Source organism: Callorhinchus milii, unplaced genomic scaffold (genome assembly GCF_018977255.1).
Source record: "Callorhinchus milii isolate IMCB2004 unplaced genomic scaffold, IMCB_Cmil_1.0 Scaffold7, whole genome shotgun sequence".
Taxonomy (NCBI): Eukaryota; Metazoa; Chordata; class Chondrichthyes; order Chimaeriformes; family Callorhinchidae; genus Callorhinchus; species Callorhinchus milii.
In genome coordinates, this window is record NW_024704748.1 from 23,296,417 (window position 1) to 23,314,369 (window position 17,953).

The 17,953-nt window shown below is 36.1% G+C and overlaps 1 protein-coding gene across 4 annotated transcripts in view; it reads right to left on the bottom strand.

Moving 5' to 3' along the window:
- dock1 (dedicator of cytokinesis 1) overlaps window positions 1-17,953 on the bottom strand; it is a 237,010-nt gene that overhangs the window by 123,723 nt on the left and 95,334 nt on the right. For all 4 annotated transcript variants that reach the window (XM_042337074.1, XM_042337072.1, XM_042337073.1 and 1 more), the window contains one exon: window positions 16,339-16,434. In XM_042337074.1, the coding sequence (XP_042193008.1) occupies window positions 16,339-16,434 (96 nt within the window). The remainder of the gene's footprint in view (window positions 1-16,338; window positions 16,435-17,953) is intronic.

Genomic DNA, 17,953 nt, shown 5'->3' on the forward strand with positions numbered 1-17,953 from the left:
CACCCCACTTTTCCAAGTTTCTGTAAAAATACTGTTGTGCACATATGTGCAAAACTGTTTGCCAGGGTTAAACATTTAATGTCAAAAATAGCAGGAATTAGGATTGAAACATCACTGGATTTAAATATAATTGCAATGATTTTGGAACTCAATGGAAGGAATCGAAAGCAGAATTCAGTAAAAAAACACAATCATTGTACACTTCAACAATGAATGTACAATTACCTTTTATAATCAAGATGTCAAACTTATCATTTGTCAAATACAATTTCCTACAGTGATAACAATTCCACAGCTCTCATTCCACACTGTTATTTCAACTTCTATTTCATTCAATTTTCTATTTACTTTCTTTTTGCTAGGCTTGTGTAAAAGTAATTTCTCTGGTGGCAAATTTTCCATTACAATTATTGAGGTACAATGCTTGTGAATTTATTTAAACATTTATAGCAAACTGAAATGAATTCCATTGCTGAGGTTTGGGTGAAAATTAAATCCAGATCCATAAGAGATGTAAGGGCACACTGAGAATAACTAGTCAAGGAAATGTTATTTTGCATAATTAGGTCCTCACAATGTCACACAATATTTTACAACATGTGCATTTTAAAATTGAATCCCAACAAAGGATTTTATATAAAATAAATTGAATTTCTAAAATATTATTCCAATTTGCAGAAGAGCTGTTTGCAGGATTATTTTTAAAAAGTAGCTGCAAGCTTTGTCCTAACAAAAGCCATCATAAATTCTGAGTCATAAAGCTAAATTTAAAAAGGATACAATGAAGTGATGACAAATTTACAAATAAAGCAATTGAATCATTCCTATTAATTGGCTGGTTAATTTTTCTTTACTGTTCAAGAAACATTTTGTGTTTGTCATATAACCAATTTTCAGTAATATTTCTTTTGTGCTTTAAACCTCAGCTTTAGAATTATTAAGCAGAATTCTGATGCATGGAACATTTCGATCACAATATAATAACAGAAGTTAGATAGGTTTGATATGATCACTATTAACCTAACAAAAAATATAACAATGAATGATGACAACAACATGCTGCGTGTTCATTAATGTGGCTTCAAAGCTTGTGTAAACATTCAATGCAATATCATCTGCAATCCTCTCAATGCTCAAAGCAAGTTTGCCCTCATGTATTCCCTTTTGCCCTCCTAGTATTCAGTTTTCAATAACATTAAAATTCCTGTTCGCTTTGCTAATGATGTCAACTTGAACATTACAGTCTCCTAAACACTGAATTGTAAATTATTTTAATAGAATATGATAGTCAACACCTCTACTCAACTTTTTTGTAAGTAAATATTGAGCTGAACATCATCTAATTTATGCTGATATGAAGTTTGCAAAATTGTGTGGTGAAACATAAGACTGCTCAACCAACTGATTACTGTTAAAACTGTATCCATCCAATAATGAACCGTCTAATCTTGTCAGTAAATTGAGGAGATTTCCTATCTCCTAGTCCCGTGTTAATACTATTCAAAGTTTCGCAGAACAACTGGGTTGTTGAGTGACCAAAAAGTCGCCATACCATTTATTTTAATAATAATTATTTTATTTCTTCATCATTTATTTGAGATTTATTAGACATTGTAATGGTAACACAACTTTTTGGTCACTCTGTAAAATCACAGCAAGATACTAAACCCAGGTTATTATTTTAAGACCCTGTATTAATTTAAGAAATTACAGGGTATGTAAAGTAAGAGTAGACCTACAGTTGTTTCTGAATGCAAGCAGAATACATGGAATTGTTCAACTGGCAATGGGGTTGGTGGGTGGTGTAGCTTATACCAAATTCAGTTGAAGGATTAAAAAAAACAGTATCTATTCTTGACCCAAACCTCTATAGTAAATGCAACGGTTACTGCACATTTTATTTTTCTAAACAGTGGGATTACCATATTTTATACATTAGTCTGCAATGCAACCAGAGTAATCTACTATGAGTTGCATGGGCAATGAGGAGACTAATTGGTGGCATGAAGTGCTTAATCAGATGTTGTGCTCAAAATCCCCTGCAGAAAAGAAAAACAATTCTCTCCCTGGTTGACTTTTCTTAACACGTAAAAATACTCAAAATCGTCTCTCATCTTCATAAGAAAATCCCAATTGGGTCAAAAAAAAGAACTTCAAGATCTACTTCTCTAATATAAAACTGTCAGTTCAGGTAACCTGCTCAGTGCTTGTGAAATGCAAAATCCTGAATTTAAATGAAGGCTGTTATAAATTGCCAGCATAAGCCAGGTTTCATTAAAAAATATTTAAATATCTCCTCAAACTCAAAATAAATTTAAGTAAAATGAAAATCAGCTTTAACTGTTTCACTCTATGATAAGATATTAGTCTGAGAAAACAGCATTCAAATTAAAAACAAAGCACCTTTGCAAATGCATTATGTATGAATTTATCACAGTACAATACAATTCATTTTACTTCAATTGTAATCAGTAGAACTCAACAAAAGCAACTGGTATTATATTAATTTAGAACAAAGAGGCAAAATATATCCAAGATTATGTAACAAAGCACCTGATTTAGTGGTGAATTCTTCACCAAACCAGTCAGTTAAGTTGAAAAGCATCATCTTGGGAATTGAGGGTATTTTATATGCAATATAAATCAATGCACCAGTGAGTTTTCTTCATAATATACTAGGATGTATTAACCACAATGTAATCTCCACTTCCATGATATAAATCATATTTATTTTTGCTAGTGTTGAACTGGACTTCAAGCAACAAGAAGACAAGTTTCAGCCTATTTTGAGGAAGCTACATCCTAATGAAGAAACTCAGGTTTCAACCCTGCCTTATTCACAAGAATTCTGTCCATCTGCCTACCAAAAGCAAAAAAGTAGCAAGACTGAATCAAAAAAGCACGGAAAGTGGAAATTGTGGTTTCTTTAACTAAGCCTATTTAACTTCTTAAATGTCAATGGTATTTCATGCTTAAGGTGAATTAAAGTGGCCCCCTCTTTAAATTGGTTCAGATTTAAGTTAAATAGTTGCAAGAGTTTAAATCAGTTGGCTATCATTCTACAGAATGTACAAGGCAGAACTCATCCACTGCAAGAAGTTTTGGTTTTAGTTCTAATGAAATCACTTCTATCCCGGGCACGAGATAATAACTTGCCATTTTTATTTATAGTTGACAGACTAAAGTCAGAATTTAAATGAATGTGTTCAAACACTACTTCTATTAGTCCTCCAAATGCAATGGATTCAACCTCTTAATGTCAAGCTGTCATTTCATCCTTTTCGAATAGGCAAGATATTCTAATGCCTTTCTCGATTAACGAATAAGCCAAGGGAGCAGAGAAGGCTGCTTTTTGTAGTTTTACATTGAGTTTGAGAGTCTAAATAAAAATCATCACAGATTCTTTTGAGTAAAAGTCCATTCTACCTTGACCCCGAACAGGCACAGCCTATATAATGGGTTTACCATCAGACTTTACATGCTATGAATAAAGATTGTATAAATGTTCTGATCATAAACTAGAACAGACTGGACAGACACTATTGCAGAATCTCTGGATGGTTATCATTCGTCTGTGAAAAGTGAACCCATATGCAAAAGTTGTGGGTTATTTTTCCATCACAGCTGGTTTATTGCTCCGAGCACAAATTTGTTTCTCGATGAGAGCACTTAATCCACTAGTCACTAGTGCCCAAAGATCAACTCGATTGAAAATGTCATCTACATAAGCAATGTGTGTGACATACAAAAATATAATGCACACACACTTTTGAATGGAAGAAATAAACTGCTTACTATGAAGTATCGAAAAAAAATCAGCTTCCCAATAAAAATCATGTACATTGCAAATGACACACAAGACTTTGCAGAAAACTGCAAAAGCCGTTTTTATTGAACAGAGTATCAGAAGTTGAAATAGTTCATTAACAAGGAAAACATCACAACGAAAGCTCGTAGAAGATTTTAGATATTATTTAGAAGACGACATATACTTGTAGACTTTGCCCACAAAATATACAGGCAATTCACTTTACAGTATATTCTGTGAAGCGCTTTGAATGGTCTCAATGACATAAGGCGCTGTATCAAATGCAAGGATTATTATTATGTTAACTCAGTTTTGACATTAATAATTTGGTCACTCAGTCCACGATTGTTTGTGGGACACTGCTGTGCGCAATTGGCTGCCGCGTTTCGTCCATAAATATACAGTCAATTCACTTTACAGTATATTCTGTGAAGCGCTTTGAGACGTCTGGAAGACGTGAAAAGCGCTATATCAAATGCAAGGATTATTATTATTAAAAAAGTTTTGCACTATAAAAATATTTCACTCTTAGAATTCTAAAAAGATAGCGGTTTAAAGAGCAAGTCACTTTAAGTAAAATATTTTAAGTGATGAAACTGTATATTTATAGAATAGTATCTATGAAATGGATTTTACTGTGAACACCGATTAAATAAATCACTATTTCGTATTTGGTGTAATTTTGATGGGAAATTATTTCAATATTTAGTCTAATGTATTGAAAATGAATATCAACATTGATTTTACTGAGCATCGTTAGGGTCGATGTAACTTTATAAAATGTTTCAGAAACAGTTTGAGATAACACTCAAACAAACATATAGTTTATTAAAACTAAGTTCTGATTCTTACAGGAGTAAACCATTGTGCTACTGAAAATATAGGGCTATTTCAAATGATTTATGGAAATAAATTCTATTCCTGAAACAAATAAAAGTCAGATATGTTAAATGCAACTTTGGAAAAGGTCTACTTTTTGATTATAGCGAGATTGAGTCACTATGAATTTATTAGTCAAGTGAGCCAGTACCAAGAAGGAATAAATCGATTATTACGAAAGCAAAGAGGAAGGACAGGAGTACAGAGTATGGAATTCTTTACCACACGTGCAGCATTTAAAAGGTAATTGGATAAAGACTTCATGGAAAACAACTGTGCACAATTTGCTGCTGTGTTTCGCCCACAAAATATACAGTCAATTCACTTTACAGTATGTTCTGTGAAATGCTTTGAGACGTCTCGAAGACATAAGGCGGTATATCAAATGCAAGGATTATTATAACAAAATGTAAAGTGTGGGACAATTAGAGTGGTAACACTATAGTGGGGAACTAACACCACAGACACGATGTATCACATGACCTACTTCTGTATAATAACTGACATGACGTTAACTCATCAAATGCATTCAATTTGAACGACTTTCCACACTTAAAACAATGATAGAAATACTTTGATAGAAAATGCTAAATGTCGGAAAAGCCGTCCAATTTTCTCTACTTAAAAATATAACTAAAGTAGTTCACAGAATGATAACTGCATTTCGAACACAACTGAATTTTATTGAAGGAAACTGATTTCCACTTTAAAATTAATGGGACGACTTTCAAAAGGAAATGTGAAAGAAAGGGTTGGAAGTCCATTCTAAAATGCAATGGTAAGATTTCACACATCTCCATTGCAGACCTCTACTATCCCCTTTTTGCTTTCCTAACTGTGTGTGTTTTTTTTTTACTTCTCATTTCCCTGTTGCAGGTATTTTTTGTTTCCTTTCCTCTTGCTTTTTCGTATGCAGACAGAAGCTAGCAGATGCAGAAAGAGGTGCAATGGGACCTGGGTAGAGAGCATCCAAAGACAGCCAAGAGGAAATAACAGTCCAGAAAAATACAAACACAATAAAATTGAGTAAGGACATAGGGATACATCCTTAGAGGACAGGAAAACATATGGAGGGGACAGAATGTTTGGAGGCAACAAGATTCCAGAAAATAAAGCTCCCACACAATCAGTTTGGCCCCGGGACAAATACCTTCACTTTTACCGACTAATAAAATTACATTTTCATGGTGATGAGATGAAAATTAAATATATATATGACACAATGTAATTTTTTTTCAACCACTTGCTAACATCCTTTAATGAACTTGACACATGATGCAAGTATAGAACAATTTGCCCTTCAGATAAAATAGCATCTTGGAGTCCTGTACACAACTACCTGTTGCCTCCGCTCAACTGGCTCCGGCCTCCTCCTTGTCCCCTGGATCCTCCGCCCCACCGCCAACGGCCGTGCTTTCAGCCAAACTTATAGAACTCTCTCCCTCAATCCCTTTGCTTGCCCCCCTCTCCCCATTTTCAGGTCACACTTGAAGACCTTCCTCTTTGACTGTGCCTACAGTCACCTTCCCCTTCCCCCTGGTTCAGCGTCGGGCTCTGCCACTGTTAAGCGTTTCAAGACCCCATCCGGCATAAAGGGCGCTATATAAATGCAAGTTGTTGTTGTATAGAAATATATAGAAATATATAGAAATATATAGAAATATATATACATAGAAGTCCTACACAATTAAATTTAGCAATGTTATGTATAATATCTAGAATTAGAAGTTACTGTATTTATTAATACTTGCTCACTTGTGCATTATTCATGGTCCCTGTACTAAATGATAATTGGATGGGTGACATTTTCAGATTAAACAGGAAGAGAAGGCATGTGTCGTGTAAAAGATCTCACAGAAAGCTCACAGCCTGATGACACGGCAATAATAATTCCTCCGAAACAATAATAAATTGGTTATTTTCAATCCACGACTGTTTGTGGGACGCTGCTGTGCGTAATTAGCTGCCGCATTTCGTCCACAAATATACGGTCAATTCACTTTACTGTCTATTCTGTGAAGCGCTTTGAAACGTCGAGAAGATGTGAAAAGCGCTATATCAAATGCAAGGATTATTATTATTATTATTATTATTATTATTTTACAGGGTTTATATAAAAATTATGGATTCTAAACACTAAATATTTATGTTTATAAATGTAAAACCAATGATTCTGTAACAAAATTAGAAAGAAAATTTTAAACTGAACTTTGAAAAGCACAAATATTTTGGAATTTAAAAAAGAAGTTTTCTCTGGTCAATTTATAATCTCATTAAAAGGATGCTTTTTTTCACAAAACACCATTTGCCAAACACTCCTATGATGCCACAAGCTGAACAAAGTACATCACTATCAGAAAAACACTGTAAAATTGCTTTAATATCATAGAATTCGGACAAAATCTATGTATACTCTTCAACTGGTCTCCTGCCTTGCAGTGATTCTTAATTTCAAATGTTGATGACTATATAAAATATGCACATTACAATTTGCTTTGGCTGTATCAGCTCCTCATTTAAATAGTGAAAAGATTTATTCCTGTGGCACTATTCAACCTTTATAGATTAAATATGTCAATCACAAAGAAAAGAGACAGCTATAAAAAGCAATAGCCCATAGCAATTCTACCATTGCCAACTCTGAAATTGGCCCAAACTATACAAGTTACTTGCAAATCTCCCAAGTTTGCATATTTTCTTTGCAACTCCTTGAGTTCAATTTATGTTGTGTTATAAGATCTTGCACAATAAGGTGCAGTTAGGAAAATAGATTGTTTTAAAATCAAACCGTCAATGAAAGCTAGAATTTTGTCGCAGCTTTCAGAGATTTGCATTCACCGTCGTAAATATAGAATTTTAGTTACAAAATGTGATGGACACCAACTGGGCAACAAGCATCACCCTGCCCCAGTTTGACACACATTTCCAAATTGTGATAATGGATAAGACATTACAAACAAAAATTGTTTCAGGAGAGATGTGGACTGAATAGGTTGAATAATAGGGTAGTATTATTTGAGTTATAATAAAGGCAAAGAGCTATTTAATATCATTTTGATTTTTTTGTGAAAAGGCTTTCGCTAATCTGCAAACACTTTGCTCACGATCTTGCAGTTTCCATAAATAGAGATTAAAATTAGAAATTATTAGCAAATAGATACCCAATGAATGCTAAATGGGCCAACAAGAGGCCAACTAGGGCAAAATGACAATAACAAAATCACATTGTGTGTTTCAGCTCCTCACCAACAGGAATATTTTAAAATATACTTAACATCAGGGAGAGAAACATTGACTAGTATGAATAAGCCTTGATTGAGCTGCTGAGTGTAGCAGTATTTGAAAAGAAGATACTGTTCCTGAAGAAATTAATTTTAAAAATTGAATACTATTTTCTACATATGTTCAAAAGGTATTTCAAAAGCTCATTGGTATTTGAAGTGCATATGCAGTGCAGAAGAGGAATTTCACCAACCTTTCAGTTTATTGAAAACAATCCTGATGAAAAACAGATTATCGATCTGTTTTTTGTTTAAAAACAAAAGATGAAAAACTATTATATGCAAATCAAGCTTTTTAAATCCTTTTGTAATTCTAATCTCTGACATGCATACTCTTCTGGCTTTTCAATTAATTTATTCCTGTTATAAACATCGGTATCCTTTATTCTTGCTAACATCATGAGTGGAAGGAGGGCTTCTGATGGCTCAGTGGATAAATGGAATCATTCTAGTACTAGTCCACAGTACCAGCCTCTAAGTGACTCAACTTATACTCAGCAAGAATGGAATTCCAGCCAGCTATCGATTCTAGCCCTCCACTTTGATGCCTTCGTGGTTAAATACAATACTCGTCAAATACTCACTATCACAGATTTACGAAGAATGACCACTTGAACAAAAATGGGACTGTAGAACCCAACCTTCAGGAAACAGAAGAAAAACTGGAGGACAGAAAAGTACAAGGTAGAATAGGCATATTTATATAAACTTAGGTGTGACCATAGCCATGCACTATTCATTTCATGCTGTTCTCACACTTCATAATCTTCATTCCCATGTTACGTTTAAATGATGCTACTCAAAGTACGCCATAGGGGTAGTTGAACATAAAAAAAAACTTATAACCAGAGTGAGATGCATCAAGTTACGCCAAGAGTGACTAAGAAAACAAGAACCCCCCCCAGCTAGAAAAACCATCAAGCTTATTTTCTCTGCAACTCATTCAGGTATATCAACAATAGGGTTATGAAATGGGGGTAGACTCTTTGCTATTATGCAAAACCATAACTTAACCTCAATATATAGGCCGATAGGACGTGATAAGTCGCTATATCAAATCCAAGGATAATGAGTACTCGGGGCAACTTTATGAACAAACTACCCTATTGTAAATCGAGAAGGTACCAAATAAATGTCACTTTAGATCATCTTAAAATGTAAACAACGCTTCAGTATTTTTGGAGCAAAAGCTCTGTAGTCCTAATCCAGTTTTTCATGCAGTATTTCAGCACAATGAAATAAGCACAAGATTAAGAATCACACTCACTCAAACAAAAAGATTTGAATTAAGAATTAAGCAAGAAAAGGCTGTGAAGGAGCTCAGCATAATTGTGAGAAAGTTTGGTCAAATTACAGCATATTCTATGATTCCAATAAGCAGTTAAACGTTGACATCAACAATAGAGGATATTTTATATCTACAGATATTTGTTGAGAATCAAAGACTGAAGTGAGACCTTGAATATACTTGGAAGAAGGTAGAAAACCATAAGGAACATAAAGTGACATGTGGTCAGTCATGAATACATTGCATGGTCAGCAAATTTGTCTAAGAGTTAACTTGAAAACTGGGATCAGAGAAATACTCAGAACTATCGGTTTCAAAAAGAGTAAGGAAAGGGGTTTGGGGTGGGGAGGGAGAGTGTCACTCATACTATTGGCAATTGTGCCTTGCTAGAAACAATGAATAGTACAAATTAATACTTTTGACAAGCCAGAAGTCAGTACATTTTTTAAAAATGTATTTCTATGTTGAAAATAACTATTTTTGTGTTTTAAAAAGGTGACTGTTTTCTTAAAAGAAATTCCAGTGCAAAGACGTTAGGGATGATTATGTAACTACAATTCATCTCTTTAAGGAAACAAACGATGTCTGGTATTTTATTGAAAACAGTTCCAGCCACTGCGGTTCTCTCTCAGGATCTTTTCACTAAAATCAACTCTGATTAAACTGAAGCAACTCACAAGGAACTCCCTCCCGACTGTTGTATCCAAGTAAAAACAGAAAGCCACGATCCAACATGAAGAACTGAGAAATTAAAAGCTCCAGACCATTGGGAGTCAGAATGTATCATTCCTTGTGTGCTAACACAACAGGCAGCCTTACCACTGATTCTCCTCCCTCCTCCACCAACCCCCTCCCCTCCCAGCCCCGTCCCCAGGAATTGACAGATAAACAACTGGTAGAGGAAATATAGATTTTAATCATTATACTGATTTTTTATGATACAACAATGGGATCATACTTTTCTAATCTCTAGCGATATTAATAATGGTGTGCTGTGTATGCTTTCCGTGCAATAATGCTTGAGAATGACTCCATTCTTGCTAAACTTTGGATTTTAGATTGAATGTATGTAACTTTATTGCAATATAATAAAAAAATTGGTGCTTTACCAACACACATTGCAAAGCTGTCTATTGTCAACACAAAATAGAGGTGTGGTTATGGTCCTTCTTTCACTTAAACTTGTAAATACCCAAACAGAGATGACCCGATAGAGGTCTTTAAAATTTTGAGAGATTTGAAAAGAATTGAGAGAAATTATTTCCATTGGTTGGTAAAACAATGACTAGTTGGGATGAATTTAAGATAACAGCAAAGGGAGATGAGGAGGATTTGTTCTTACACAGGGAATTGTGAGGCAGTGGAATGCTCTGCTAGCTGCCGTGGTCAAGGCACAATCCATATTAGCTTTCAAGAGGCAACTGGATAGAAATCTAAAAGGAGTAATTTGCTAGAGAATGGGAGAAAAGGCAGCTAACTATGACTGAATGGATTGTTCTTTCAAACACAATAGGACAAATGGCTTTCGGTGCTGTAAATTTCTTTGGTTCTATAATATGGTCAAGGTGAACGACTGTAATGCCATCTTAAAGTTATATACCATTTACAAGGTTGTTTTCATCATGTTGATTCAACACCATCATATTTCAAATACGTAGCAAGTTATTTCAGGTTTATACATGAAGGAGTTTTACAATTTATATTGTAAGATATAATAATCCTTGCATTTGATGTAGTGCCTTTTCATCTCTTCAAGACGTCTCAAAGGGCTTCACAGAATATACTGTGAAGTGAATTGGCTGTATTTTGTGGGCGAAACTCAGAAGCCAATTGTGCACAGCAGTGTCCCACAAACAGTTGTGGGTTTTTTTAAGGAATTATTTGTATTGGGGAGAGGGGGGTGGGGGCAAGGGGTTCAAAGATTCAAAGATAAAATGTAGCAGTCCTTTATTGCACAGCACATGACCTGCTGATTCCTACAGTACAAGCACATTAAATATTCATAGACATAAATAAGGTTGCACTTCAGAAATTAACATTTCATGATAGAGGGCTGCTAATGCAAATCAGGAGATTATTAAATGGCCATGTGAATCCAACAGTTTAATTACAATCTATCTGAAGAAAGTCAAAAGCTCATGGCACTGAGTCAAAAATCATGGAAGACGGGAATGAGACAACCCATACATATTCGAGTAAAATATCCAAGTCATTCACCAATTAAATTTTTTGGTGATTATAGATGTGAACACTTTGTCATCGCTTAAATAACTCACCCGTAAAAATCTCAGAGGAGTCAAACTATTCCATGCATTGTTAGCCAATCTCAACAGAAGCTACATGAAAATATTAGTTTCAATTATCTCTTTTATGGAAATAGAACTTTGGTAATAGCTGTCCATCGCCTAAGGTAACAGCTAGAATGAAAGCTGGTCAACTGACATATACATTTGTACAAAACGGCTTTGCTATGCCCATAGCGCACAGACTAAACACTTTAATATTCTAGCCATCTGGTTTTAAATCCCAAATTTCTTTTTAAATAGAAAATTAGATGCAATGCCAAAAATCATCACAGAACTACATTAATGTCAGCTATAGCATTGTTCCATCTATATTCCTTCTCTCATATAGGCAAAAGAAGTCCAAGCAGCACAAAAGCTAGTCATGCTGTAATTCTGTGTAGCATCTCTGAATGTCACACTTGCTATAAGAATCCTAGTCATATGTTCCACAGTATATATTACACTCAGTTGCATCATCTTCAAAACCTACACCTAACCACTGAGCGCTTTCACCCTCACACCATAATTTTTATTGTAATCTGGAAAACATGATTTTGGTCAAACATATGCACTGAGCACATGATCACACTGTACGATCATATTTTTAAAAAATACAAAAGTACGATATGGACTGCACTTCAAATCAAGACACTAAACTTAAGGCCCTTCATTCAGGTGCTTTGAGTTTGTTAAAGATCCCATGGTGATTCTTTTGAAGGAAAGCAGGGAATTCTTCCAATATTCAATTCTCATTGAAATTCACACACAAAAGATTAATTGGTCATTCATCTCATAAAGATGAGAATCTACTTTTTTTTGGAATTTGTGCTAATTTCAATTCCACTCAGCAGATTTCAGAGAAACTGAAAAAAGAAAATGTCAGATAGATCACCAGTCACAACAAAAAGACATTCAGAATGTATAATTAAGAAACAGTAAGTACACTGAAGAGTATTATAAAAGTAAAACAGACAAATAAGTCAAAAGGGCATAGATTTAAACATTAAGATAAGTTGAAATTGAGAAATTTTACAAAACGATTTAAAAAATGGACAATTAGAAAGCTATATAGGGACTTTTTTGTTCAGCTGGGTGTCTGATATCTGCTGAAACCCATCACCATGCTTTGAGTAACCAAACCAGGAAGAACTCTACATGTGCATGCTGCCTACACATGCAAAATTCCCTGCATCTGAAATGAAATGCGCTGAAATGAACTCTCTGAAGGTACGCACCTTGCTTACCTAATTCTGGAAAGTGTGAGAGGCATGTTGGTGAGAGCTTTGGGACCCCAGAATGTGCATTGCTATTACCGCTAGGGTTCAACTCACAAAATCTGCATTGCTAGCCACTGAGAGCCCTGCTTAGCAATCTCTTCATTGCTTTGTCGTGCTTGGATCACTCAACTCGTTTCGCTTTGGCTTGCAGTGTTAACAAGTACAGAGTGAGAGGAATCCTCATCCCAGTGACTGGTTTGCCCCTCCAAAAGCTGCTGATGATCTTGGCTTTCTGGTTTGTCTTAACAGTGCCCTGGGTTATTGCAAACTGGTTCAGGCGCAGGACAAACTGAAACTAGCACAGAGGGTTGACTCAATTCAAGCATGCCATTGCCAAGCCCGTCACCTTGACACCTTGATACCAGCATTGCCCAAGGAGACAACACTTACCCCCAACACAAAGAAGATATTGGGGTAAACACTGTGACATGTGAATCATTGATGAAGCGGAACAGCTGATATTATATGCTCCAAAGAAACAGGCAAGGAATCAGAATTAAGGCAAGAAGAGAATAGTTGGCCAAAGAAATACTTACAAGTGAATACTTCTCTGGCCAACTATTCTCTTACAAGCAGTGAGTACTTGTAAGTTAGAGATACACTTACATCATTCTTACCTCAAACACAACGCAATTTTCCCTCCCCTTTTGTTGCGGGACTAGATTTCTATTTTTTTTACAAAAAGTATCAATAATCACACCATTAAGTTTCACAAAATATATTCTCAAGTGAAGTGCAGCAAAATTGAAACAATCATTCTACCATAAAAAAAGATCACGACCATGGGGCACAAACCCTGAGGAATTGGCCTCAGTTTCCATCACAACAGATATCTTACAGGTTTACTGCAGTTTGCTTTTATTATTGGTTGTGATTACGATAACCCAAACCACTCCAGAAGCAGCAGTTAGACATTTTGACCAAATGTAGTTTGTTCTACAATATTTAATTTCATATTTGTCGTTACATTTCTTCATTGCACCATCAAACACATCATGCATTATTTTTTTAAAAAAAAGGTAATCTTGCAGTTTGAAGCATAGATAAGGCACTGTTGTGTTGAGAGACAGATAAACAGAAAACCTGAGCGCACAGTACAATAAGCAATTCCCCTGCAATCAATCACCAATACAAATAAGAACTGCAGCAAATTTTGGCAATTTAAAGTGTTGATTTTTTTTTACACACACTAGCTTTGGCGATTTTTCTGCTCTATCAGAGTACATCAGAGCAGAGCTGCAGGATATAAAAACGTCAATGGAAACCACAGTTGGGAATAGAGCAAAGAACAAACTGAATATGTGCATGTAATCAAAGACATAAATCTGGAAAAACAAACATTTCACACCTTACCAACTTCTCTACAAGTTTCATGCAGAGAATATAGTGAGCTGGTTACAAATTAGCTGATTCAACTCAAATATGTCCATTTATGTACAGATATAATTTATAATACAACACAAAATAACTTGCAAGATACCTATCCATTTAAACACAACCTGAGAATCAGAAGTTACATTCGAATTCCAAATGAATATCTCCAGCATAGCTTATTAACTGAACTGTCAGAGGTACAGAACACAATGGTACCGTTTAATTTCTCTAATGGTAAATCTGGGGTTAATTCACGTTTATGAATCCACTGAAATGAATTGCAATACAGATAAGAAACGGGAGAAAAATAATTTAATACAGAGAAATGCACCATCATAGACACTATCGTCCAAATGACGTCCTTCTCTACTGTGGGCATTCTGCAACTATTAAAACAGGTGTGCAGCCCAATGCTCACTCCTTACCTTTGGCCCTTCTGAAATATTTCACACCCTTAGAGCTGCACAGATGCTTGCCTATAGGTACGCTGAAGTCTGATCACAATCGATACAACAATACAACACAAGCTTTGTTGTAACACAAGGTTTGGGATCCATCAAATCCACTATAATTAGACAGCATAGCCAGTTTCACTCAACATGGGTGTTGACGACTGGCTCACTCCCTGGATGTTAATTAGTTCCTGCACTAAGATAATGGGATACTTGTACATGTGTAGCAAGCAGGAAGATGTCGCTGACTACCCAATGACCCAGAATTCAGACATTTTAAATCCATCACTGGTCGGCCTACATTGACATTTACATAAAATGTATGGCACGGAAACAGGTCATTATTCGGCCCAACCAGTTTGTGCCGGTGTCTATACTCCACACCAGCTTTCACCCACTCATTACTCCCTCCCATACCCTTTTATTTTCTTCTCCCTCACGCGAGAAGCAATCAGACTGGTTGTGTGCATGCATCGTGAATGGGGTCCCCATTGCACCGTATTAACACTACAAAGCACGTTGCAATAGTGCTGCACTGTTTATTCTGACAGATTGCCATGTCTTGAGGTTAAACACATCTATTGATGCAAAACCCCAAGAATCCTGTGTTCCCAATAGTTGGAAAACTGAACTTGCAGTTAAAAAAAGGCTCAATAACGCAATTTTAATAAATGACTATCTACTGATGTTGATTCAACTTGTTGCTGGGCTCAGATATTCCTAAAAGCTAACCTTCCCATGTGTCATCCATAGTTACACTATAAGTTAAAATAGTTTTACAAAGATATGGAGACACAGAAAACAAACAAGAGTGTCTATTTTTAATGGTTCAATCTATAATACTTGGTGCACCACAAATGAGTTCTCTCACACAGCCACAACAGTGCAATCATAGATAACTAGGTACTGGGCGTCCAACACAAAAAACATTACACCAAAGATTGACCCGGGCAGATGGAGTATACAACCTTGGCAATTCTTATTCTCTACAATTCTCAGGCTCCACTGGCTAAAACAAAAACACATTTTTGGAGCCATATTTTAACTCACACCATCCTCCACACCAAATGATGGAGACTTGAGAATCCGAGAAGAAAGCAAGTATTTTGAGATGTCAACAAATCGAGTAAAAAGGATAATTTAAATGGCAGAAATTAGTGGATATGGTGCGATAAGGTGAGAATTGGGAGTGCTAAACATTTTACTTAAAATTATATTTTGGGCATTTTAGCGATACAAAGTCAACAGTACAGAAAAGTAAATCCTGACGTGTGACTAGTTTTACTGCTTTTCATATCAATGTTTGTGTCAATGTCAGTGTGCAAGGTGAAAAACAAATGATTACTTTGAGGAAACTGGGAACTTCACTGGACCAACTGGAGTTCAAAGTTTAAGTAAAATAGAGATTCCCACTTTAATGAGCTCAGTGGTACTATCCCATTATTTATGCAGTCCACATAGAGTCCCAGTGCCTTGGGACGTTCTCCCAAGTGAAAGGCAATGTAATTTTGTATTGTACTGTATTGCATTTAAGCCAGTTACAACACATTCAAATAATGATTCTAATGGTGCAGTGGATAGAATTATCGTTAACGGATGAGGGGCTCGCAGATTTGTGCTGTGTTTGCTGGTAGCAAAATAATTGGACACACCAGATATTTTTAAAAATCTAATAGATTTTCAGAGCCACTTACGATTAAGTCACAATTCCGTCCCATAGAGATGACCGTCCTGTTTACAGTTCTCAGTAGTTTCTCCATAATTATCTGGACATGTCTCTGCGTTGGTCCCTAAGATGGGAATTAAGCCAATAGAAATGGTTACCAAAGAAAACTAATATAGCACAATACTGAATTTTTTCATTAAAATCCATCTTCATTCTCTTTGACCGTGCCTTCAGCTCCCCTCTCGACTCTCTTCCTCCTCCTCGCTCCCTCCCTTCCCTCCCCTCACCCTGACCATTTCCCCCCTCCTCTCTCCCTCCCTTCCCTCCCCTCACCCTGACCATTTCCCCCCTGCTCGGGTCATGACTCAACTGTGCAGCGCCTTGGGACGTCCTCCTGACGTGAAAGGCGCTCTATAAATGGAATCTTGTTGTTGTTGTTGTTCATTCTAAGGTGTAAATCATTTATAATTCTATGCAAGTTCAAGACAACAGAAGGAGTTACATTGAATGTCAAAAAACCAGTGCGGTCAGATAAAGTGCAGAGATTCCTTAGTAATCACACCTTTGTTTCAAAGAATTCATGAAACCATTTCCTGCTACTTGCTTATTTATGTGGTAACAGCACCCAAGTACATCATTGTGTCAGGAGTGAAAAACTTGGTGGCTTTAGGGAACTGTTTTAAAATGCAGCCTAATGGAAAATGATCTTTAATGAGTTCAGGGAAACACTTAAATGGGAGGGATCCAATCCGGCGAACCAGGATTTGCAGTTAAGTACAATTACTGGCAATTTTCCAAAAAATGGTGATAAATTCCGTTGCTGGTAATTGTAATTATTTAAATCCCGTGAGCACAAGATAGTGAGTAAGTTGATATCCCCGACCACTGCAAAGGCTGGCAAGGTGAAGCTCCTCAGCACGGTGGTGGCGTGTATTGGGAGAGTTGGAAGTCGATAGCCTACACATTTGCAGGCCTGCAGAATTTTTTTTTATTTGGGGGGGTTTTGGGCCCGAGTCGGCCAAGTTCGAATTCCAGATGCACGGAGTTTGGTAAGCCAAGGCTTACTGTAAATCATAACATGAATATGCTTTTAAAAATGAAGACATTTTACCCTGTAATTATTCTTTCCACTGGTCAATTCAGGTCTTGCACAGTACATGCCTTGGTCCCAACAATGGAAACGCTGGGATAAGCAAGTTTTACAACTAGTTCAGTCAAAGCTAGGCATAATGTCTTCCTTGCTTAAAGGCCATCAGTCTGCCTGTACAGGTCATCAACACAAAATATTCACAGCAGGGAAGATCCACAGCTAGAATATAAAGCTGTAACTAACACGTAGGAAACAACTGCACGACTAACTTGAGCCATTGTATTTTCAGTCAAAAATAACCTTGTTTTTTTTGTGAGGCCACATTTGGATTATTAATTGCAATTTGCATCGGAAAGAACATTGATACATTGGAGAGGGTACGGAAAATAATGGCGAAGAATAATTCTGGTACTCGGGACACTAAACCATGAAGAGAAATTAAAAAGAGCTGAAACCGAGAAAGGTTTGCAAAATGCTGAGAGGCATAAATAATGCAGATGCAAGCAGACTTTGCCTGCAAACGCAAAAGATGCAAGGTGAAATTAACAAGTCT